At 40.2% G+C, this 26,960-nt stretch overlaps 1 protein-coding gene across 13 annotated transcripts in view; it reads left to right on the forward strand.

Annotated features, from left to right (window-relative positions):
- cacna1g (calcium channel, voltage-dependent, T type, alpha 1G subunit) overlaps positions 1 to 26,960 on the forward strand; it is a 207,837-nt gene that overhangs the window by 46,607 nt on the left and 134,270 nt on the right. For all 13 annotated transcript variants that reach the window (XM_042225737.1, XM_014337482.2, XM_005934426.3 and 10 more), the window contains exons 3-4: positions 5,476 to 5,573; positions 24,285 to 24,444. In XM_042225737.1, coding sequence (XP_042081671.1) covers positions 5,476 to 5,573; positions 24,285 to 24,444 — 258 coding nt within the window. The remainder of the gene's footprint in view (positions 1 to 5,475; positions 5,574 to 24,284; positions 24,445 to 26,960) is intronic.

A 26,960-nucleotide genomic window follows, 5' to 3' on the forward strand; every position in this document is an offset into this window, starting at 1 on the left:
GTGATCAGACAGATGGATACGCTGACTGAGGTGGACAGAAGATGGACAGATGGAAAGATAGAGGGCGACAGATAAAGGTTTGGTGAGGACAGCACTAGTTAAACATTTTACAGTGTCCTACATTCCTGAGCTGCCTCGCATACTTTTTCCTATTATAGTTCTTTCTGGGTGGCATTATGTCCGGTGTATTTGTGTGCAGGCTCCGTTAAGAAGGTGGCGTTGCTGGAAAGCGTGTGTACCATCCTTCATGTGCCTGGCTCTTCAGGCACAAACACACACACGTCCAGCCTTTACGATAAGAGAGAGGACAAACCAAGAGGCATCACGCCCAGAAGTGTGTATGTGCATGTGTGCAATGATATACACACTTTATGTCTTTGGTGGCTTTATTTTAAATGACATGAATTTCATTACACATTTCTGCAAGTTTGTCCTTGTGAGGATATATCTATATAAAGATATGCAGGGGCGCCGTATCAGTGTGTGTACAGAGTACAAAAAAGAGAAGAAGAAGTGTTTTTCGTCCTCCACTTCACCCTCTTGCGTAGATCTGCTTCAGTTTGGAATTTGCCTCATGCAAACTCCCTCCAAGGCTGCGTCTTCCTCCCCGTCGCCCTGCCCTCTATCAGCATCATCAACGCTGGCACGGACTCTGACAAAACAGCGCACGACTTCCTGCAGTTGAGATCGTTTGTTTGATACACTCCATTTCTCCTCAGCTGTTTCTTCATTCCAGATGAGGGGAGATGGGTCAGTTTTCACTGAGCACATCGACCGTCATCTGGCTCTAATCAGGGGCAGCAAGTGTTTTTACAAAGTCTATTTTTGAGCAGACATCATTCATCATCTGCTTTTTAAGTTTGTTTATGTTAATCTGTCTGATGAAAAAATTACCCTAATATTTGTTGCTCTGGGGGATTTATAGCTTGTCTGTGGCGCTTGAACATAAGTTTTCCCATCCTGATGATGATACCGTAAATTTCCCACAGGGACCTCAGTGCTCAAAACTGAGATCATGCTGGATTTATTATATGTTCTCCTACTGGTGAGATTCTTTCACTTTTTTGCCCTTGCTGTGCTCATGTAAGCCGCTGTCTGGTTGCGGGATGGACAGTACTACGAAAATACTGTACACACCAAATGAAAATGAGGATGCTTTGAAATGCATCTATATCTGTTTTTCATATTTATTAAGAAAACAAAAAATGAATGGGCATCTACACACAGTAGGATTTCAGTTAATGTCATTTGAACATCATAGAAACAGTTGGTACTATTAAAGGAAAAATAGTCCCTTGGTGGAAGGGAAGTATATGCAGAATTACATCTTAGATGTGACAGAAATATCCTACAACTTAAATATGATAACAGATGAAATTATCCGGTCTTTAAGTGATGATGTTTGAACCCTGCTTACGGGTCCAAACTAGTCTGTGTTATTAAGGCTGTTGTGTTTTTAACATGGTTTAATGCTTTGTATTTTGTTCTATTTAATCTGAACAACCCCCTATCAAAAACGACGTGATCACCGTCGGCCTCTCTCGGTTTTTATTACCACTATTCATTTTAAAGCTTGGTTTTTAAAACCTTACATTGTAACTACAGCCCAGCCCATACAGACTTTATTAATGGCTAACTTCGTAATGTGGATTATCTCAGTTGTTTGTTCTCCTGACTGAAGTGTGGTCCATTTACAGCAGCCTGCTATGCGATTGCATTTGTCACTAACCATTGGGAACCCTCATGTTAACTTCAGATTCACTGTGTTTATGTTATGCTAACATAGCTGTGTAGCTAGCCACCACGTAGCACATCATTATATACCAGCTAGCCCAACTTCAGTAACCCTACAAACATCACTGATGTTTAGTTTTCTGTCTTCATTTATGTCGGAAGTGATAGCAGAGCTGAATGTTTCAATTTTTTCTCAAATCTCTCAGTAAGAACGTGGTATATTATGTTTGGGTGGAAACTAGCGAGTTAACTTCCCGCTAACTTCTAAAGCTGTTAAATTTCCTAAATTCTGTTTTCATGGATGCCTGGATGTTAAACTTAATTGTTACACCTGGCAAAGCAGCCACACTGATCATTTTGTTAAAAATGAAATAATTTAGACAATTTGTAACTCTCAGTGTTTGTTTGACTTTGGGACCTGAAGTGGTGTTTGAACCCGGACATGGCTAATGACATCAGACTTAAAGATCGGATAACTGTTGTAGATAAAGAGAAAAACAAATTCAGAGTAAAGACATTTCAACACAAGAAGAGACTCTGTGAAAGTACAAGACTTTTGTGACTCCAATGTCTGCTAACGATCAACGGTCAGCTACAAAACGATGCATGACGAGCAACACACGTAACCACCTAAAGCTCCTTTGATTGCTCTGATATTCCCACTCTTAATTTGACTTACAGATTTTTTTTTTCAGTAACATTTGAATTTTGCTGTTATTTTTGTTAAAGTTAGCAGTGATTCTAGCACATCTTGCCAACCAAGCTAGCTATTGTTTGCTAAAAACAAAGCAATCCATGCTCTCTTCCAAATATGAAATATGTTGATCTTTGGTCTTTTGGTGCTTATAAACTAATATCTGTTGATTTAATTAAAGAATTTGTATTATTTCTTGTATTAGATAACCTCTTCATTAGTATCGTGTTTTTTAGTATAGAGATTGTCCTGTGCGTCTATATTACGGTGAGGGTCACTTACAGATATTTTTTACTGCTCTTGCTTTTGGTGTCTCATACGTCCAGACAACTTCAGGAAATGTGAAGGACAATATAGATTTGGACTTTTTGAGAGTATTTTCAAGTTTTAACAAGTTCTCATTTGCCATTCATACTAAACCAAAGTAATACCTCACATATAAAAAATTAAATGACAGGAAAATTATTGTGAGCTTGCAGTAAAAAAATTAAAAGAAAACTATTTTAGAATTCCAAGGCAATCTGGGAAATGAACTAACATTACTTTTTCTGTAGCTTTGCACATTTATCATTATCACCTCTCCAGCCCATTTAAGATCAAAGTGGGCCCTATATGTCGCCCACAATGTAAAATGTGATTATGGAAAAACCTACATTAACCATAATCTAACAGTATGCTGTTTCCTGTTTTCTGGTATGAAGTGAGATTATTTAAGGAAATTTTCTATACTTGACAAAAGAGCCAAATGAGGCACTTTCATGAGCTGATTTGAAACATAGGTTGAGTGTTCTTATAATGTTGTCTTATATATCTGTCACGGTCTGGCTGGGGCAGACCGTATGTGTTGCAGAGGAGGACTCAAACGCAGACCAAAACGTGGTATGGGTTAACAAAACAAGCCGTTTATTGAGACTAACAATAAGGGTACAAATTAAAAGGGCATAGTAGACAACTAAACAAAAACCTAAACTGGGTGAACTAATAACAAAACATGAAAAACCTTAACCATAAACGAACTGACATGGGTACCTGGAAATGAGACATGGATGGGCAGTACAATGGGTGAAATACAACAGACCAGTACAACGGACGACCTGACAACGAATGACTGAAGGCACACGGACTAAATAGACACAGGAGGATAATCAGGAAAGTGGCAACACATGGGGAACCAGCAGACACACATGAACATAACGACGTGACACTGGGAGAGTAAAACTGAACACGATGAACACAGACACACCAGACCTCTTCACAATAAGACAGGAAACACAGTGAGATATAAACATGACAACCTGAACTGACAACATAAGCCACAGACATGAAATACATGGAAAGCAGGGGAGACTTAACAAAGTGGAAACACGAGGGGGAAAATAACTAGAAACACCTAGGCATGATAGACTTAACATAGTGGGAACACGAGGGGTAAAATTAACTGGAAACAACTAGGCATGATAACGATAAACTTAGGAAACCTGAGGGCTACATAACTAAACACAAAACGCTGGGTCAACGGACCCAGGATCATGACAATATCAACCATAGTATGTGTAATATTTTGTCATAAAGCCGTCCTTACGCTGATTCAGTTCTGTACTTTCAAATGTCTTTCTTTTCTAAATCACTGTTTCATGAAAGTAAACTGAATGTCCATAGCAACCATTACTGAATATTACACAGGTTGAGGTTCCTGTTTCCGGGGACTGGAAGATACCGCTAACCTCATGTCTCTGCTGCTTGTGGGAGGGCATCTCCATGCTGTTCTGTTAACTGTTTACCCATTTACCTTCTCTCTCCGGCCTGCAAGCCATCTGTCAGCTCTGTGTATGCATACTTGTGATTGTGTATGTGCGTCTGAGAGAACGAGAGAGGGAAGGAGTAGCTATTCTTGTTTTAGTCCAGTGTAACAAGCAAGAAGGGATTGTCCCGGGACACCTTAATGTGTAAAAGGCGGGCATTCATGGGTTCATTAAGGGAGTTTCTCCCACTTAAGGTGCTGCACACACACACACACACACACACACACACACACACACACACACACACACACACACACACACACACACATACCCTCTCCGACATGTGTTGCGAATTTGTCAGACAGACAGACTTGGAGTCAGTTCGAGGAGGGAATTCCTTCATCTGCACGCTCCTTCAAGCAGCACATGTGCTCAGCATCTGGTCCACACACTCACACACACATATCCAACACACACGTAAGCAGAGGCAGTGAGTGTGAGAAGGGATAACGATAAACACTGATCAAAAAACAAGAAAAACGTTTTTTCAGGCATTCCACAGTCTCTCCCCTAAGTGTTGTCCTTCTAACCTCCCATCACAGTCAGAAAAGCGCCTCTAAAGAGCTGCCGGAGTGTGTGTGTGTGTCTGTGTGTGTGTGCGCGCCCCTGCGTGCATGTATGTGAGTGTGTGTGTGGCGTCTCAAGGTTAAGAGGCCGACTGATCTGATGCTGCTCTTTTATGTACTGTCGAAGCCATATCCTCCATTCAGTGATGAGTGATTCACCCGCTCTTGACGTCTCAAAGGGGATGCGCATATGCCACTCTCTGCTTTGAAGGCTGATTGTGCGAAGGTACATGCAAATATAACCGTGTGTTTGTCAGGCTCGCAAACATCGCGTGGATGCTTTGCTCCATGTGCAAGCACAAACAGGCACAGCACTATGTGTGTGTGTCTCAGTGTCAGTGTGTAAGCATGTGTGCGTTTTTCAAACTTTTCTGGACTTTCAGTTGCAGTCCACAGAGCGCTGGAATGAAAGCATATTGTTTGCCAGAACACATGCATTGCAGCCATGTCTAAAAGGAAGAATGTAAATGTGGTTCAGAACCTTACGATGATTAATCACCACTTGCCCTGTGAGGGGTGGGAAGTGTTTAATACATGCAAAATATAATTGGCTACATAATAATGTTTTCCCATTTTTCTGTTTTAATTCCCAGCGTGATCGAGCACGTCCTGCAGAAACAGCAACAGCATTTGTCGCAGCTCTATTCACACATGCTTCCATTCTTTCTGTATGTTCCAGGATGCTGGAGTACTCGCTCAACCTGCAGAACGTCAGCTTTTCAGCAGTGAGGACAGTTCGTGTGCTGAGGCCGCTGAGAGCCATCAACCGAGTGCCAAGTGAGTGTAGATCTCTGCTCACAAGCCACATCCCAGACCCTCATACACTCCGTCCTTTTGCAATTTTAGGCTTCCTCTCCTTGTTTTCCAAAAGTCAGGTCAGGTTGCCCAACTTTTAGTCTGGGAATAGCTTTAGGCCAATTTCAGTTATTATTAAAAAGTAGATGGTGGCGGTGCAAGCGCAGGGTGAGAACACAGGTAATCTTCCAGTCTGTGAGGTTCAAGCGGCTGTGCTCTGACAAAAATATCACACAGACAGTATGGAAACATTCAAAAACACATTCAGCACACTAATTGTTTTGCTTCCTTTGATTTCTCAGTATCGCTCCTTTCATTGGGCCAAAACAGTCAGGTCCAATTTTAAATGCGCTTGGCATTTTTCTTTTTTCTTTCTTTTTTTTTTTTTTTTTTTTTTTAAATTGCATGCAAAAGCAGGAACCCATGTGTGCAACAGACACCATATCATAGTTTGACCAAGCAGCCAACCAACCTGCAGGGCTGAAAAATGAAGCCGGCATGGAAAAGCGCCAATGGCCACTTGAGGCTGGCTCCAAGAGTGACTAAATCCCCACAGTCTTTCATGTTAAAATGGCTAACTTCTGCTAAGAAATTAGCCTAATGCCAACAAAAAAATTGCTCATGTGTTGTTTTGATCTCTATAATAACCACATAGCAGTATTTTTTTTTACATTCACTCCTTAGGCTCTTGTTTGCTATTAGCTGTTTTTCAGTATGCTTCAAATCAAGAGAGCAAAAACAGCAAAGAGTGATCTTTGTATTTTTTTTTAATTCACCTCTTTCAATCTTGTTGAGGCTAAAGTTGAAGTTAAAGTTGTTTTAGCAGACTTGATGCTTAGCAGACAGCTAAAATCAAGTCACTAAGTCGGACCACTCAGTTGTGTTCTCTTGATTCCCCTTGAAGCATGCTGAAAAACAGCTAACAACTATCCTGTGCATTAAAATTAGTATCCCTTTTGCCCTGACCCTGTCTCCCCTCACCCTAAGCTGTTGCAGCAGATGGTTGCCTTTCCCTGAGCCTGATTCTTCCAGGTTTCTTCCTGTTAAAAGGGAGTTTTTCCTTCCTACCATCGCCAAGTGTTTGCTCATAAGTGGTTGTCTGACTGTTGGGGTTTTCTCTGCATTATAGTAGAGTCTGTACATTATAGTAAAATAAATAAAACTGATTTGAACTGATGCTGAGGAGTCTTGTAAATAGAAATCAAAAGGCACATCCAAAAATGGATACTGCTTGCTTCCCAATGGCCAGCAAGCAGTATTTTGGTTCTCGTGATGAACTAGGCTTGATAGCCAAAGATATTAGCCATATGGTTTTATCTTATCTTATATCTTATATTGGGTCTATTTGCCTGTAATGTTGCTTGCTATAATTGTTGGTCATGCAGGTTCAGTTCCTCCACAATAGCGGTATGTAGGTCAGAGGCAAGTTGATCCACGGTTGGACACCTTCAGCGTCTCTGTGTTTTGCTATTCTCCCCATCCAAACAGTTTTGGTCTCTGACAGATTTATAAGCAATTTTCCAATTCACCAACTTCTATTAAAGGACTGTAGTTCATAGCGACACTCACAGACTGACTGTCACACTTGTTCATTACCCTCCACGAATCCCTCAGTCACTCGCCCTGTCTCGCATCCTCGCCCATCTCATACTTACTCTCACACCCTCCCCCAGAAAGAGTGCCCCCTGTTCCCTTCCCCTTCTATTCCATCGGTCTTCATTACTGTTTAATCAGTGCAGATTGAATTTCCAGTGCACACATTAAGGTTTAAATAAATCATAAGGATTTCTATAGTACCCCAGCAGTCCACTTGGTGCCTTCCTTCTTAACTTGATATCAGCACCTGCAATGCTTTCATTTTAGATACAGATCCTAATTATGTCATTGGCTTCTCTCAGAATCATTTCATCGCAATGTGTTTGAGTGTATGTGCGTGCAGGTGTTTACCCCATGTGGGTGCATGAATGGGATATCAACCCCCTTCCTCACCCATTCCCCCAGCCGATGACACTCTTAAGCCCCTTGTATAATCTCACTCTCTTGTCAATCAAAGCCATTGCGGGGGGTTCACCCTTGCTCATTACCCCTCATATGCAACACACACACACTAAGAGAGTGCACAGTTACTCACACTGACTCGCTCATTAGGCATCCAACCATCCCTCACCCTAATCATGGAACTAATAGTGGCATTCATGTGCAAATGATTTGGTCTGACTCTGGCCCTGTGGGGAAAATGTCATTGGGTAGATTTGTACTGGTGGTAGTGATGGGGCGGGTGGTGGGGGGGATGCCTTTGGTGTGGCTTCTATCTGTCTTCTGCCCCCGTTTTAGCTTTTTTGCTGTCTAATCAGATCCTGTGGAGAAACTTGCAGCATTCATCATGACTCTGGGTGGGGATGTTTGTTGTGTAGCTCGGGCTATTTGGAGGTAAACTGAATTGAATCTGAACACGTGGGTTCTCCAGTTTTTTAATGTTGGCCATTCATGTCCTAGATGATAGAGAGGTTTTAGAGTATGAGGCTTTTTCCCATTTCTGTTTTTCCCCTGTTTCATTAGTCTACAGTGATACAAAGGCCAAAGCTGCAGTTTGACATTTGAAAGTTCACCAAGTTGATAAAAGAATTTGACTTGCCTAATTGGCGCATTTGCCACATTTTAAAAGAGGTGATGTGGCTTTGAGTCATACATGCAAAAGCAGCTCTGTCCACATAATTAATTATATAATTTATTATTGATATACAGTGCTCAAGCATATTAAAGAAACGCTTAGAAAAGTCATCAGATCATGCTGGATATCAATACTTATACAGCCTGGGTAAGGTGTTAGGAGTGAAAGGATACCAAACTGTTTGATGGAGATTGGTATTATCGTTAAGGCTGAAGTCAAAGACTCCCTGAAAATCAAAGCGCAAATATGATGAAGCAGGCCGGTAAGTTCTGCTGGAATTTCATTGCATCAACTAAAAATAGTACTCAGTAGTTTGTATGGCCACCACCTGCTTGTTTGAATGCCTGGCAATGTTGGGCAATGTTCCTAACGAGATGACGTACTGGGGAAACCCCCCAGATCTGGACCAGGGCATCACTGAGTTCGTGGATAGTTTGAAGTGCAGCCTGGTAGCTTCAGATGGACTGGATAATATCTCAGGAGTGTTCTCTTAGATTTAGGTCAGGAGAGCGTGGGACAGGTTAAAGGTATCAGTTCCTTCATCCTCCAGGAGCTGCCTGCGTACTCTTGCCACATGAGGACGAGTACAGTCATGAACCAGGAGGAAGCCAGGACCCACTGCCCTAGCATCAGACCTGACAGTTGGTGCAGGGATTTTATTCTGATATCTAATGGCAGACCATCACTGACCTACCACCAAACTGCTCACTGTGACTAACGTTACAGGCAGCATAATGTTGTTCATGGCTTCCCCAGACCCTTTCATGTCTGTCACATGTGCTCCGGGTAAGCAGATGTGACAGGTCCAACACGTGGACCTGCTAATTCTGATATTCTATCACGAATGCCAATCAGGATATATGATGCCGAACAGCAAGCAAAGGTCCCACTAGAGAATGTAGGGCCCTCGAGCCACCCTCTTGAAGTCTTTTTCTGATTGTTTACACCAATGACCTGCTGGAGAACATTTTTGTAGTGCTCTACAAAAGAATAGATACCAGTCCTGCTGATGGGTTAAGGACTTGTCCAGCTCTCCTAGAGTAACTGTGTCTCTCCTGGAATATTTTTCATGCTATTGAGACTGTGCTGGGAAACATAGGAAACCTGCCAATAGCATGTATTGTGATAACACCCTGGAGGAGTTGGACTACCTATGCAACCTCTGCAGGCTCCCAGTATCTCCTCATGTTACCAGTAGTGACAGTGACCATAGCCACATGCAAAATTAGTAAAAAAAAAAAAAAAAAAGCAGTCAGAAAAGAGGGAAAAAAAGTAATCTGCCTTAACCTGTGAAATCATTCATATTTGGGGGATTGGTGCTAATTTCATTAACACCAAAGCAGACACCAACACCAAATATCTTGTCTAAATATGGTATCTGATATTTTGTTCTGATTTTACTATCTTATTTGGGAGGGGAGACAAGTGGTATATTTGACTTACTGGCAGGCAATTATTTTATTATATTTTTAAGTCACTTAACACTTGCCTAAGAATCACTAAAGTATAAAATGGCACCTTACTTAAGGGATGAATCATTTTTGTGTCTATACATAATAAACAACTTAGCAGCGACCCCATTTTAAATAGCATCTGCAGGCACTTTGTTGCTAGAAGCAACACAATTTGTTCCCATTTCTTTAGCTGAATCTATGAAAAATGCCAAGGATAACACAGTTGGACAAGCATGAAATAGTGTTCTTGCACCAACAAGGTGATTCCCAAAGAGCTATTAGCTGAAAACTTGGTACAGTATATCTCAGCATGGAATATAGTGTGTTTTTAGAAATTTGAGGAAATTGCCCTTCTTTTTCTGGGGCACAAAAGAAGAAGTGGCAAAAACTATCTATAAAAGATGAATGGTATCTGAAAGTCATTTCCATAAGAAATAGGAACAAATCCATCAAAGACCTGACACAGGATCTCAGAGATGCAAATGGGACTTCAGTTGAGCCACCTACTGTTCAGTGTGGTGTCATCAAAAATGGTCGCAGTAGAAGGGTGGCTGTCAAGAAGCCATTGTTCAAAAGCTTCAGGAAGCCCGGAGAACTTCCTGAAGTCTACTTAAAGAAATTGAACGAAAACTTGTATCAGAGAGTTCAGGCTGTGTTGAGCTACAAAGATGGTCATACTAAATATTGACTTACAAACTCTTGTGTTGTACAAACTCGGACATTTCAGTAAATTAATCTTTTTCCCACTTGCCTAATGAAACACAAAGAAATACTGGGTGACTTAAGACTTATGGACAGTACTTTACATGAATGAAGTTAACGGTGATTCAGTGCTTCCAGAGACAAAAGAGAGATGTATCAAGTTACGTTGGGGAAAAATATCTATCAAGAGGGGAAAAAAGGCTTTTAAGAACATTATCTTCTATCAAACTAATAACCTTTCTATTGTGATTTTTAGTCGACTTGACTGTTGATTCAATATTTGCAATTTTAGTGTCCTGGTGACCACCGAAATTCAAGTTAATTTAGTGCTTGAAAACAACCGCTGAAATACGAGTGCCTGCAGACCAAGTGGCATGATTTGCTTCAAGAAGGAGTTTTGGCGGGAAATAAACTCCCTGGTGTCTCTCTTTCGTCCACTGTGTGCACAGAGATGCATCTAGGCCAGTGTATTTCCGCTGTTCCATCTGTGCCTCACAATTAGCATTATGTAGAGTTTCCTTAGTAAATCTGTTAACATGGTGTGAATATGTTGCAATCAACCTGGGGTTATTCAAATCCAGTGTGAATTGGGCTTAAGAGCTGCTTATGCATGAACATTAAATGCTCATGTTTCTAAGTGATTAGCCAGCATTCTGGGCTCAGGTGTAGAGCAGCTGACCACTCCACAGGTTGAAAGAAAGCCATTTGGCACATTAACAGCAATTACTCTAATGCAGTGAGCATCAGCTCTATGCAGTGTAGGTTTTGTGTAGGAAAAGGTATTTTATTTAGCACCAGCAAAGTTTCAAATCACCAATACTGTCATTGCTATTTAGTATGGATGAGTATATAATGTGTAGACAGGGTTGCAGTTTGCTATGTTGAAATGGAAATGGTATATCTCTGCTACTGGAGAACAAGGGAAATGGGTCACCATACTCAATAGATCTATTTATCTATCCATCTATCTGTGATGACTCTCTAGTTTTAATTGTCAGTTGTATATTTCAATATATCAAAAATGTAAACGTAACTAAAGCTGCAGGTGACACGTGGCTGCACACCTCAGCTGATGGCTTATATGCAAGCACTTACAGGTCAGCACCTTTTGCTAATATGGTAAAAACTTTCCATCTCCAGCCTTGTATTTAAATTTCTTGTTGCTATTAGTCCACTGCTGCCAAGAATGTAAGTCATCTGAACCTGGCTCAGCAAATGTATAAACTGTTAAGAGTTCACATTCCTCCTTGTTGTTATCCGGAGCCCCTCGCGGGTCTTTTTGGACTTTTTTCTTTGTCTTACCTTGAGTCCATATGGGAACAGAAGGCTGAAGCTCATCCTAAAACACAGACACACGCACATCTTCACACTCCCGTTAACGAGCACATTGTTCCTGGGCTGGTGTCCACGTCCGGCACTCTGGCAATGATTGATGCGCTAACATGGCAGTCCTGCCAGTGGAAGTGACAGATACATTTCGCAGGCTCCATCCGCTGGCTGCCAACAAAAAAACAAAAATCCCAGACTGTGTCACCACCATATCACCACCCACCGTCTGCCATCTGATTGGCTATTACCCTCACGTCCAGTACCAGTCCGCAGGGACCTTGTACCAGCCTGTCATTGGCTAAATCAAGGCAGACATGACAGCCAGTGACATACCTCTGTGTAGTATTCAAACGGAGTTACTGGGTGCTCTTGTGTCCAGAATACAGTGTTTTCTTGGGTGACAGAGGAGCATCCCCGGCTTTCTTCAAGATATTCAAGGCAAAAGGTGCTTCTAGTAACTATTTAATAACCACATTCTTTAATATTTAAATATATACTATCAGCAAATGCTACTGTTGTATCCTCGAGTCAGCTGCTACAAAATTCAAATTGAAGAGAGCTGCATTAATAGGTTTTAGTTACAGACCTTGAGGCACTGAAAGCTAGAATACTAACTAGAATGCTGAAATGTAATTTTTCCTGCCTTGTGTTTATAGGCGTAAAGGTGCCATTGTTATGCAGGGAAGGGGAAAAAAATCCTTTTTTATCCTCAGGCTTTAGTTCACGCTTATTTTACTATGCAACACGCAGTATTTTCAGAATAGAAAAGGAATCCAGCACGATGGATTCTCATCTACCAAAGTTCCTAGTACCCGCCAACTGAAATTGTAATTCCTTATTTGGTTTTGGTTTTAATGAATTTTCCCACCGTGGTTATCAGCAAGTTCTTAATTCCGAACAGCAGCTGCTGGGATTAAAGAGGAACTCCACTGGGTTTATGAATACATGACAGTGTAGTAGACATGTGACGTACTACATAGCCTTTGAAAGTGATTGTAGCTGCAGAGGAAGTCAGAAAAAATACCGAGTGGTGATACCATCGGGACACTATGAATTTAAACGTGCATTTTAAAGCGCGTTTTAAAAAGTATGGGAACAAAAAAGGTGTGGGAACTGACAGACAAAGACATTTAAGGTTTGCATCATAGGACAACTAGGTTTCTGGATATTATGATCAGAATCCCCATATATACTTTTTGTCTTTATGAGATGCATTTTTAGGACCAGTGATGTAACCCAGGTGACCCAAAGTCATGTATTAGCCCTATTTTATGTCACAAATGGACACAGACATTTTGATAATATCATAATAAATGTAAAGGTACTGTGAATAGAATTTAAGGTTATTTAATAGACAAACACAATGTTGTACACATAAATATACACTGATTCTTATTAACCTGGAATTAAGCCACTTAACCTTAAATGCGCATAAACATAATTATTAATTCCCAGTATTGTTGTAATTACAACTTCTCCAGAGAAGTGAGAACAACAACAGGTAGTTATAAGCTAACATTATGCCAGCTAATGTGCCGGCTCTGAAAAACAATTTGTGAATAAACTCTCATATGATGAGAGGATGTAGTCAAAGAGCCCGAGTCCAACAGGGTTAGATTGACTTGCCGGCTAATAGCTGCTAACAGCAGCATTGACAGAAAAGTTCAGGATATCCTCAACAACTCGCCTCAGTATAGGTGTCATGGGACAGAAGTGAGCTTCACCAAATCATTGACTGATATCAAACTCCCATATTAGTCAGTCAGTTTTACAGCCATTTCCAGGGTGACGAGACGTGGACACCTACAGCGGCCACCATAGCTAGCATTGTGCACTTGAAGTAGGAGGAGTAAGAATTCAGTTGACTGCAATCTGACATCTAGTGGTGAGATTTTACACACGTACCCTTAATTTAACAAGCAAAACAAAGCCGAATCATTCTGAAGCTTAACACAACAAAAAATGCCAAAAACATCATGAGACAAGTTACAGGTACCGTCCGAGGTTTGTACTTTACAGAAACCGTTCTTAAACTTACTGTAGGAGCAGTATTTGACTTTAACTCTGTTCCTATTTTAATCATAAGCTTTTATTAAACCTAATCAAGTCGTTTTGATTGAACCTACCCGAAACACTGTCTGAAAACTTAAAGTCAAAGTTGCTGCCATCCCTCCTAACGTGGACGTGATTTTGTTTTTTATACTTCCTCATCTAGCGAGACAGTATTCTGGAGGACTACCCTGCACATTGCAAACTAACATTAAATATGCACTCAGTGCGTTAAATGAAGATAAGTTAGGAATGAGAATGTGTTGATCTTACTGAACTTTTGCCAAAGCTTAGTTCATCCGATTATGTCTTTAAATGAGGCAATAATTCATGGGTAACTTAAGAAACCGAATAGATTGCGTCAGGTTGGAGGGCAAAGGTGGTTTTATGCCTCAGGCTTGCAAATGAGCAGACGTAACAAGATAAAACTTTTGCATTCCTCCCAGACTCGGTAAGTCTCGATGAAACTTTTGGCTGCTGCGAGTACGCCACATTTGAGCGATTGATAAGCTGGAGGCAGCAGTCAATAGGTGATTATCACAAGACACACAAGACACACACTCTTACCCATCCCTGTCTTAATGAGACTGATTAATAGCCCTCAGGCACTTGCTGATTGTTGAGCTGCCTCATGTGCCCTTTTCCCCAGAGCCTTATCAAACTAGCCCACACATATGCAGAGGTAGAGCTCGTACACATTTTCCTCACTTTCTCACACACTCGTGGACCTGCAGTGCATGCACATACAAGCTGTTATTTCTACCCATGCATCAATAATACGTAGTGTTTCATCCTGTTCTCCACGCTCTGTTAGGCTTGGTGTTTGAGCTGTACCAGGTTCATGCACACTGTCTTGTACTTCCACCCAGATACGCCCTAAAGGCAACAGCAACACAGGAACATTATCAACCTCGCAGCTCCCAGCACGACCATGCCTCCTCCTCCTCCTCCTCACCCTCCTCCTCACCACCCTCCTCCTCACCCTCCTCCTATGGCGCATTGTTTGCCAAGCCACAGTACTGTAATTAAAGAGCTCACAAGAACGTCCTAGCGTCTATTCTTCCCTAAGATGTTGGGAGAAGGGTTTTATAGAAAGGCCTAAGTCACCCCCTGACTTTTGCTGTTTTATTGCGATGTAAATACAAGAGGGAGAGCCTGGATGAGTCAGGGGACGGGTTTGATCCGGAGGGCTCCTTGTTTAAAGAGGAGAGCTGAAGTAATAACACGCTGATAAGGTTAGAAAGAGTTCAGAAGAGGAAGTTGTTTGCCAGAGGATGAAAGTAAAGAATGTCGCAGCGTAATCCTTGCTCTCCGCTGTCAATCTTTTGCTGTAAAAAACAAAAAGCTCTTTTTAGTCGAATCTTATTATGACAAGAACACCCCCAGCAGCTGTTGGCGGGCTAGTGATATTTCCTTGCCTAAAGACAGAAGAGATTGTGTTTTACTTGAATTTTCAGTCCCAAGTCATTTTCAAGGTTTTAAGCTGCCACAGTTTCTAAAGGCTTGAAGTTCAGGTCTTTGATCAGCTGGAATATTCCCAGATAAGCAGAAGACGAAACCACGCACAATCATCACCCCACAGCTGTGTTTTGTCAAAGAGATTTGATGCAGGGGTAAGTGCAAGTGAACAAGTAGATGTGTAAAAAGGTGGAAAAATGTTCCTTTTTAAGTCATCATTTGTTTGAGTGAATGATGGAGTCTAGGGCATCATTTATCACATCCAATCGTTCCTTCAAGCTTATCCAACTAGCCTCACAGCTGGCCGGAGTCTATTGCAGATGAAATGGTGAAAAAAGGGTACTACAAAGAAGAAAAATAGTATCCAATCAAGTTAAACCATCTTCAAATAAATACATATAAATATTGGGCTGAGATCTGAGGAATTCGTAGTCCAATCAATACCTCAAACCATTCTTGAGACATTTCTGATTTGTGGCTGGGAGCATTATCCTGCTGAAAGAGGTCACAGCCATCGGAGTATACTGTTTCCATGAAAGGGTGTATGTGGTCAACAATGCTTAGCTGGTGGTACATGTCAAAGTAACATTTCGGAAACATGATTTGTCCAAGCAGGCTACTTTCTTCCATTGCTTGGTAGTCCGGTTCTGTCCAGTCCAGCTCACGTGCCCATTGTGGACAGGATCCAGTATCCTGACTGGTATGTGACCATGCAGCCCTGTACACAACAACCTGTGATGCACTGACATGTTCAGCTACAGTAGCTTTTCTGTTGGACCAAACCCCACGGGCCAGCCTTCACTCACCCTGTGCATCAGTGAGGATTGGCTGCAGACTGGCTGCTGTTTCTTCCTTTGACCACTTTGACCAGGAACACCCTACAAACTATCAAATTTTGGCCCATGTCAAACTCGCTCAAATACTAATCTTTCCTGCTTGCTCGCCTGGTTCCTTATATACCTCACTCGCTATCACCTGATAGCCAAGATGAAAAGATAATCAGTGTTATTCATTTAACCTGCCAGTGGTCATAAAGTTAAGCCTGATCGGTGTGTTTATATATGTATATTGCACTCACTCACTCATATAAATTGTGTATCTTTAATTTAGGGATTTGTTTATCTGCATTTGCACAGCTATGCCCATGTGGGTTTGTTTGTATGGAAGGCCCGTTGTGGAAAATGGATCAGTCTGACTCAGTATGTAGAATAATCATAAGCATAAAACTATGTGAGTAAACTAATTTAGATTTTTTTTCAGTGTCTGTTTCTCATAATTTTGTATCCACTGGTCAATACAAAAAAAAATTCAGATGATTACAAAAGTTTAGTTCTAAGCCCGTTCTCTTCATCGGGTTTCATTTTTTTCCACATGGACTCTGGCTATGAGTCTCATGACTCACTTACACAGAGGATTATTTTCATTTTGGGGACATGCAGTCATCTCTGTCTGGAGTCGCTTACAGCGAGCTTGTTGCCGTCCACTCGGAGCAAATAAGAAGAGACGCAGGTGTACGCTGCCCCTCGACTCAGAAAGCCCATTAGTTCACAGTACACAGATTACAAAGCTGGCTGGGCCGGAGCTGGACCTGGACAGCAGAGCAGAGGAAGCAGACCTAATCTGCCTGCTAACAGATGGCTCCCCCGATCACACGCAGCAACCCGCCTGCCAGCCGTGTTGGAATGGAGTGGCTGCCCACGGCGAGGTTGGAGAGGGCACACAGGCGGAGGAGGAGATGATTGTTATTGAATATGAAATGTCGATCACTTGGAATGAGCACACTGTAGAGGTCGGGAGAGGCTTGGTGGATTGATTGTCTTACCTCGGACATAAACAGAGGTTCTTCTTAAGAGATTCATGCTCGCGTCTGTCACTGTTTAACAAGTTACTCTCATGAATGGCTCTGATCCAGACGATGTATTGTTTAATGCCCTGATTTATACTCCTCTCACAATAGCACTCTGCAAAACAAACTGTTGCCACTTCAAATACTTTATGTCGTCTTACTTCTGGCTAAATTGCTTCCTAACTGCCATCACGCCTGTTCCAAATACCAATCGCTCAAAGCTGACTTCTTTAATGTTCAGCCATTACAGCCGTACCAGCTCTGAGACTCTTCTGGTTTTGATCATACTCCGGACATATTTAGAGTATATTTTAAAAAAAAAGAAAGAAAGAGAGAAAAGAAAAATCCTTCACATACCGTACTTGAATAACATTAATATGTTTGCCGATGACTACAGCAATTCTAAGATGGTTAATGTGATGAATGTGTTGTAATGTGTTGCACTCTCACTGTATGTGAGAACCCGAAGTGCCCGAAGCTGCGGTTCCCTTCGTGACCACTTGAGGCTAGCTCTGAAAACAAGTCCCCAAATGTAATTTTCAAAGATACAGATAAAGTTTTCTTCATTTAAGTTGATTTTTTTTTGTTACTGAAAATTGAGAACACATGCTTTCTAACTAGGTGCCAAAACATTGACTTCAAAATGCAGTATTTAGAAAACAGTGACATCATGATGGTACGTCCTTCTTCTATGAACAGTCTTTTTGTCTTTTGGTGGTTTTTTTCTCTCCAATTGAAATAACCGAGTTCACGTAGCTCTTTCATAACTCCAAGACAACATTTAGTTTCTTGGAAATAATGAGCCTCACTGTGAATGCAGCACAAGCAAGTACAATTATACAATAGATTATATGAGTATTTGAAAAAGCAAAATAACAAACAAACAAAAGCACTGCTATATATTACATATTTAATCTATCATAACTGGTACTGCATGGGGTTCTGACAAATATAGCCACTTTTGACTGCTGGATGAATGCTTGGTTAGTAACGTCTATGTATCTTGTCATGTTAGCAATAACTGATTGATTAAAACTCACTACTAGACTAGTTTTGTTTCCACTCATTGAAGTTATTGACCCTTTTTAGCTAATATCACCTATCAGTCTCAGTGCAAAATGTTCAGTTGTAACTACATTACCTTTTCATACCTGTCCTGCTATGATGGGAACTATATGGACTTCTAAAAAGATGATTACATAAACTCTGCTGGAACAGGACAACACCATTTGGACAACCTACCTGCAAATCTGCAGGACAATGTAATTTGAAGTAGTTAAGTAAATAATTGTAACAATGTTTTTATTTGTGTGCGCATGTGTGTGCTTTACAAACATATTTCCACATGATGACTCTAAATGTAAATGAGGGCATTTCAAAATGAACATATTAAATTTTTGTTTTTTAACATTACTGATATTTATCTTCCAGCATTTTTCAATGTTGTAACCATTATACTTTCACACATTTATCCACTTCACAGAATCCCACGAAGGTCTGTTAAAATAATAATAATAATAATAATAATAATAAACTTTATTTATAAAGCACACTTAAAAACCAAGGGTATGCCAAGGTGCTTAACAAGTAAAATAGAGTATATGAGGAGGATAATAGAAATAGGACCAAAGCAAGTACTAAATATGGAAGCAGATAACTGTCACTAATACATAGGAAAGCAACAGGTACAGAGCAAACAAGAATTTAAATGAGCATAAAAGTGCGTGATATAAAATCATAAAAGAAATATTAACTAGAGGGAAAGGCAAGATTGAATAAGTGGGTTTTTAATCGTGATTTGAACAGTGCAATGGAATCAGATGCGCGGAGGTCGAGAGGGCAGAGTACCGGGGCAGCCAGAGCAAACGCACGGTCACCCCGAGACTTCAGTCGAGATCTGGGTTGGGTCAGAAGTAGTTGAGTGGCAGATCTGAGTGTTCTAGCAGGAGTATGTGGTTTGAGAAGTTCACTAAGATAACTTGGCGCTAATTTATTAATAGTTTGCTATGATGATAACAAGTCTTGTGGGTGTGTAAGTCTGAGCTGTGTCAGTTATAGAAATCTCAGATGCAGATGTGTAGTACTGCTGCTCTGAATCACAGCATATGAAGCCCGTCATTGTCTGGACACTAATCCCAGCTGCTGTTGCTAACTCAGGCACAGCTAAGCAGCATCCTCACAGCTCAGCACATTACTCTCTGAGAGCGATCACATGAAGGAGTCGCTGCTTAATGTGCACTCTGTGTGTGTGTGTGTGTGTGTGTGTCTGCAATGACCAAACACAGGGAAACACAGGGGTAGATTTACCTTTTGACTCGGGTCTCTCAGAGCGTATGGGCCCTCACACCTCTGAATGAATCCGTATATTTTCAGGCAGTTCAGGCAGTCGTGATGAAGGTGTCTCCCACCAAAGGGCAAGTGGCTACAAATGGCCACAGGCAGTGAGTCATGCCTTCATTTTTACATAACTCCCTGCACTGGATCGCTTCCCTTGAATCATGACAGGATGTTTCTCTTGTAAACAGCCCTGCAGAGCCTTATTTAATAACTTGCACGATGAGTGGAGCATCGCAGATAATTTCTTTACGCCTCTCATCTTGCGCCGTGATGGTAAATGCTATTTATGCTGCTACCGCGTCCAGTGTGTAATGTGGCAGCTATTACACAAACGGAACCGTGCTTTTCAAGTACCATTCAAGTTTCCAGGCTTTCTCTGCTGTCACTTTTCAATTTTAGCTGGATTTCACAGCTCCTGGATTTTTCTCCAGTGTCTGCGAAACACGCACGTTATCCTGCAAATGTTCAGCACTGTCACTCATTCTCTTGTGCCTTACCTTTGCTCCTCTCCTCCCTTCATCTCTCCCCCTGCCTCTCCTGACGGGCTGTGGCTCATTTTGTTCTCCAGATCTGAGAAAGTCCGCAAACTCCTTCTTGGATTTCCTCCCATCTGTCAACACGGGAAAAAAAAAAAATCTGTCAGTGTGCACCCGATTAAACAAAAAAAAACTGAAACGAAAAACAAACTCAGAGCTGAAGATATGAAAAGTTTCTGATGCAGTTTGCTGTGTTACTCTCAGATGGCACAGTCGTCTAAACATGAAAAGGATGAAATTTCACCAACTTTAAAACAGGAATGGTAAATGCATGCACTTTCACTCCAGACCAGAGGAGATTTTAGTGGATATGGACACAAGCAAAGACTTTACTGTGTATTCTGACAGTGGATCTCCTCCAAATCACACTTTAAAGTATTCCTGATATATGTATATTTAAAAAAAGAACCATGAAGATGTCAAGGGAAACCCACTTTGATTCATGAATTTGTTTTTCATTTCATCTCATATTCCCATTTTTTTTTTTTTGCTCCTAACACATCTGATGGGATTTTAACTTGGAAATTGCTCATTTTTTCTGATTACCCTTTAATATTTTTGAAGTAGAGCCCAAATGATTTCTCAGCAGAGAAATATTTTAACTTTCTCAATATTATAACTTAATGTTAGCTGTTTGCCAATATACTGGTATCCACATTCATCACAGCTAATAAAGACGAATTTAAAAAGTAAAGCAGAGATGGAAGAAACACCCTTCAATCATGCTGTAAGTGTTGATGTTGACTAGTTTATCTGCTAGAGGAAAGTTTGGAAGTTTTGGAACGGCACAAACATAACAACCAGATCCGAGCAGGCAGAGTGTAAACAAGTAATGTGTTGTCTTGTAAACTGCATTGTCGTAGTATGTTATTAAGGACCCATAAATAACATCGCATGATAGAACTGACAACCTGTCCAGGGTGTATCCCGCCTCTCAGATAGACTCCTGACAGCCTTCTCATCTCACTCATCCGGTTCAGATTAAAACATTTAGGTTTCAGGATCTTTACAAGTATTTCAAGCGAGCAGAGAAATTTGGAGAGTTCTTTGTGTTATTGCTGCGTTTTTAACTCACAATATAAAGCGCCTTGAGGCAACTGTTGTTGTTGTTTGGCGCTGTATAGATAAAATTTGAAATCAACTAACTGAATTATTTTGCTTTGATTTTTTTTTATCTGTATGGTCAGTTCTTAATGGTAAAACACTGCAGTTTTTTAAAGGAGGGAGATTCTTATGTACCTAAAATTCACTATGAAAATATCACTGGCCCAAATTTTAAATGAGTTTGCTGAAATGTTGACATTTTATTAATTCATTACTTATTAAAGAACAAGATGGTTCATCATCCTGAAATGTCCTGAAAACTGGCACTAGTCTTTAAAAATTATAAAATGTTCTTACATTCATATATTTGGGGTTTTAAATACTTTTAGCATTGTAGACCAAAATAATGCTATTTTAATTTCTGTGCACATTTAGATCACACAATGCAGCTGCATCCATGCCGTTTTGGATCAGACAACACTATAATCCACAGTCCAATTTACAAGGTGGCAATAATGTGCCAAAACTGATATAAAGCCAGCAGGACGCTATGAGGCTGAGTCAAATCCAAAATAAAATATTTGTGGTCATACGCAGGTGGCAAGTCAGTTTAGACAACAAGGCACGTGTGAAAACGAATACATGACAAAACCAAAGTACAATGCACAGGAAAAAAGGAAGATTATGTACAATTTGAATGAGGTATGGAAACTTTTTGCTAGAAATGAATATTCTGATAATGACAAAGGGAAACTACAGCATTGTATACTTGAGAGAGTAAATAACTGATGGGATGCTGGTGTGGCCTGAAATTGAGGCAACATTAAAAAAGCACAAAGTGGAATCAAGGATTTGCACAAAACACAAAGTGATTAAACACAAAACTGTAATGGGAAATCTATCTATCTATCTATCTATCTACCTACCTACCTACCTACCTACCTACCTACCAACCAACCAACCAACCAACCAACCTTGGTACAATTTCATTCAAAATGATACCAAAATGTTTTAAAAGTCTTAAAATTAGCATGTTTTTACAGGGCGTCTATAAGTAAACAAATTGTAACATTTTCTTTTATCAAATCCGCACCTGCCCTTTTGAAAGCATCCCCCAAATAAACGAATGAGCTCAGTGCCTTGGTTTCTTTTAATTGGACCAGATAACCCTTTGATTTCATATATCTCGTTTTCCCACCCTCTGCCTATTTGGTGCCCTTTCCATTGACTCAGTGTCCTTCCCTTCTGCCCTCTGTTCCTCAGTGCCATCAAATGAGTTCTGCCATTGCAATGGCAGGCTTCGATTCGGCCTATCCAATTACCCAGAAAACCCCTGATCAGGAAAATGATCCTCATTATTAACGCCTGACTCAAAAACACAGCCAGAGAAGGAGAGAGAGAGACAGAGAGATGGGCAGGCAGAGGTGGAACTAAAGACACAGAGGGGAAAAGGGGAAACCAAAGCAATGTGATGGAGAATAGAGATTACACATTGGCAAAAACAAGAGAGAACTGAACAAGGTTAGGTAAGATAGATTAACAGATGGTTGGATAGTATACAGCTAGTGAGAAAATCAATGTGAAAATCAAATCAAAATCTGAGGGACAGAGCCAGAGTTAGCAGAGGGAGTGTGTAGGCGGTAGGAAGTGTGTGTGTTGTCAGAAACATGAGGGAACACTGTCCAGAGCAGACAGATTTAGAGATGTACTGTATGAAAGGCAATAAAGCAGGTCTTTTACTGTGGCTTTAATTCAGAACAAACTGTAGGAGTCCTGCTGGTACTTTCACAGACTGCTAACTACTTCCGCTTGACTCAGGACCGTTGTGTCTTCTCCAAATATATTTTTAAACATTATTTTAAAAGGGTGTTGCTAAGCACACCAACACAGTGAAATGACAGGTTTCTAGTAACTACTAAGCATTTATGCCGTCCGGGGCTCTGACTGAGATGTCACTTTGGATTTTTGCTACACCAGTGTCATCGTGGACAGTTATAGCACTTACAGTACTTTTCAGCAGCAGAAACTTTGACATATTTCACTGATGATCAATACATGCTGTTGGTTTGCACCACTTCTAAATAGCATCTCGCTAAATTTGGAAAGACATTGTCACTGTCACATTGGCAATCTGGTGTTGGACCAATTAGGGCTTACTGTAGTGTGTATACACTATATATTAGTGTTTATAATGCCTAGTTAGTGTTTTATTAACACTCATCGGATACTACTGTGAAAAGAAGTTGTGTTCGAGTTGTACTGTGGGCCATGTAGTGATTAGATTCTGTCAAAAAAGCAAACATAAACAATGTGTGGAATAAAAAGGCAGTAGCTAGCTATGTGTCAAACTGCATGATGTTAATTTCGTTGAGCATAGAGTCAGTTCAGGCAGAACAAGATCAATCTGGCTCTGCTGATACCTTTCTATGGAAACTCTAACAAGAGTTATTGGCTGCTTTAGCTTGCCCAACATTGCTGTACATCTGCAAGCCTCTTTGCAACCCACCTCCATCCCAGTTCTTTATGTTTTTCACATCAAAAATGTGGAAAAAGCCTAAAAACTAAAACAAAAGCTATCGGTCCTGTCAGTGCAACATGCCATTTATAAGTCATTATTAGCAGTGCTTTATATATTAAAAAAATGGATGGGCAAAATTAAATTCTGCTATACATGGCGGTCTACAGTTGTTCATTTCAATTTCCTGAAAACCTTTTTTACTGGCGAAAAATTTCATCCTGAGAAACTGACACACTGAATCATTTCTGTTTGTCAAGGGCCCCATATTGTTTACGAGTGACCCACAGCACTGTACTTCGTCTCCTAAAATGAATGACCGTGTTTTGACAGTCCTTTAATAAGCCCTGTTTGGGTAGTATAAAACATAAAGCGCAGAGCGGCTATATTTACTAGATTATGACATGTAACAGGCTGTTATTTCTGTGATTCATCATTTTTGTTTCATTTTCATTAAACTAAAAAAAGCTACTTCGGCATCTGCTGGAAAGTGTGTCATTTCATCAGATGAATAAAACACAAAATTTTGCACTTGTCCCTGCAGGTCTGTTAAAACAGGTAAATGCAACATTTAGTGTGAATGGTACTTGTTTGACTAGGATATATGCAGCGATGAAAAACGTTCTGCAGTGCCTCTTTAACTGAAAGTGCTTGGATTCTCCATTCAAACAGACCTGATCCACACAATGCAGCTATATGGATCTACTGTGTGCTGCACAGATGTTTGACCTTTGCTTTGTCTCTTCTCTCAGGTATGCGTATCCTTGTGACCCTGCTGCTGGACACCTTGCCTATGCTGGGTAATGTACTGCTGCTGTGCTTCTTCGTCTTCTTCATATTTGGCATAGTGGGCGTCCAGCTGTGGTCTGGCCTGCTCAGAAACCGCTGCTTCGTCGAAGACAACTTCTCCTTGTGAGTACCATGCTTTCCATCTCTACTGTACTCATGTATGCATTGTCTATATTCAATTCAGTTCTATTTAATTCAGTTAAATTTCATTTATATAGCACAAAATCACAACAACGGTTCTCTCAAGGTGTTCGACACATTTGGTGCTTTCTTGTCCAAATTCCATTCAATGCAATTGTATTTATATAGTGCCAAATCACAGCAACAGTCGCCTAAAGGCATTTTGTGTTGTTAAGGAAAAGACCCTATAATAATGCAGAGAAAACCAACAATCAAACAATTCCTGTATGGAGAACAATACCACAACCTGAATTAGATTTTACTTTACCTTCAGTGCCAAATAAGCCCTTTTAGCTAGCTAACAATGCCCTCATCAATGGTAATGATATATCCTCCTTCTACAGGCTGAAAATTGTTCAACTACATGCAAAGATGAGACTATAGTGAGAACAAGAAGTGTAACTAATTGACTGCTAGCAGACTTTATGCAGCCACACTTGCATTAGCACAATTAAGAATTTAAACCACCAACTCTTATTATGCAAATGTCACAGTAGTAGTATAATCCATTGTTAAAAAATGAATAGTTTTGACCCAGACAAATAGCCAAGCTTTCTATTAAATCTTTAATAGACAGATCTTATTTTTCAATCTGCAAAATTAACATCAATAGACACTAAAATATTTAATATGAATATTTTGAATTGATCGAAACAAATCGTAAACGATACAGATTAATAATCAGTTATTTACAGGTTAATAATGGATATTTATACTCAACAAGAAAGAGCTATCAGTCGTCAGTATTCCCAACCTCTTATCTGTCTAGATTTGTAGAGAATGGAAGAAATGAGGTGAGTGTTGCTGATTTAAACCCTGTGGTTCATGTTAACCACTTTCTCTCAATAATTTAAAGGTCCACAAGCTGGAAGGATTTTTTTATGTATTTATTATTTTTCTTGAAAAGTGATGCTATTGCTGCAGCATAATTCTGCAGGAGATCGAAGTCAATCTGGGGAGTGAACTTTGACTGAGCACCCTAAACTAGGTCAAAAGGTCTGTGATCACAGAGTCTCATCACATTGATGAATGGGATAGACAAGCCTGGGAATAATGAGAAAGACGTCATGTGAACCAGGCATATAGAACATGGAAACCAATGACTTATTCATATTCCCTGTATCTTCCTGCCCTCATCGTTCCCTCTCGATGTATAACTCCTCACAGCTATAATTGAAGTTCATGCATAATGGCTTTGCTATGCAGGCATTTTTTCCCTCTGTCTCTTTCTTGTTTTCTCATCATCATTGTCAATTTTTAGACATTCCTCTCGTACCTTGAAAATCATTATCATTGCTATAGAAAAATGGCACCTAAGCCGAGTCATTTTTTTAATGTCCAAAGTCATAAACATAACTGTTTTAATGCTTGCATCCATTTCTCTTGAACGCATATCACTGATACATATTTTAGTGCTTCGGCACAGGCTGTTAGCTTGGTTGACAGTAACTCTTTATTAGTATGATCGAGACTATTGAAGTGGACCCGTGTGTCATGTCAGAGTGTGATAAATCGACCGAACAACATACTGAGCTCATCAGAGCAATAAGTGCTCCTGTAGATCATCCCAAAGTGGGAAACAGATTTTAAGAATATATAAATAAGAGTGTGGATAAGTGGATATGTAGTCACACAAAACATGTGATGCTACAGTGCAATTAATAAAACTGAATGTGTGTTGACAGATGAGCCAGATACTACAGAGTCACCAGACACACACCAGTTATTCCAGACAGGCGAGTGTTCTGCAACAGATATGCCAAGATGTGTTATAGCAGGCAAATTCTCTTGTATATCCAACTCATCCAGTGCACACTGGGTTCTCCCTGGGTATTTGGCCCTGGATATTTCAAACACAATTAAAGCTAGCTTCACTGATTATTTACTCCAATCTGTTTGCATGAGTGTTAATCAGTGGAATCAGCTGCTGTAGTGTTTGCATGGATTTAAAACCTGCAGACTTTGGGATTTTGAAGTTGATCCACTTAAAATTGTGCTGGGTTTATAATAAAGTCCAAAAGGAACACCATTAGGAAAATTAAAAATGTCCCGCCAATTATGACAATAAATGCAGGCTGCAGTTGAATACATGTGAAAAAGACTATTCCCTGAGGAAAGACATCTCTGGACTTTTTTTTTTCTTGGAAACATTCAAGGTCACATATTTAACCTGAGATATTTCGTCAGGCTGTTTTGCAACATGCAGCTGCTCAAATTTATGCATTACTTTTAAGATGATAATTCTTTCAGAATCATTTATAATTTATATATATCTTATTTGCCTCACTTTTTGAGGTCCAGTCATTTAGTCCAGTCATTATTAATAAAAATAGTTGCATTTTTGACTAAAATATGTGATTCTTTCTAATTGCAGTACTTTTGTAGTATTGTTTCTACAACCCTATATGTCTGTCTATTTTATATATGATCGACCTGTCTTATATTTTATTAGATTTAGT

Source organism: Haplochromis burtoni, unplaced genomic scaffold (assembly GCF_018398535.1).
Source record: "Haplochromis burtoni strain Fernald_Lab_line unplaced genomic scaffold, NCSU_Asbu1 Contig_180, whole genome shotgun sequence".
Classification (NCBI taxonomy): domain Eukaryota; kingdom Metazoa; phylum Chordata; class Actinopteri; order Cichliformes; family Cichlidae; genus Haplochromis; species Haplochromis burtoni.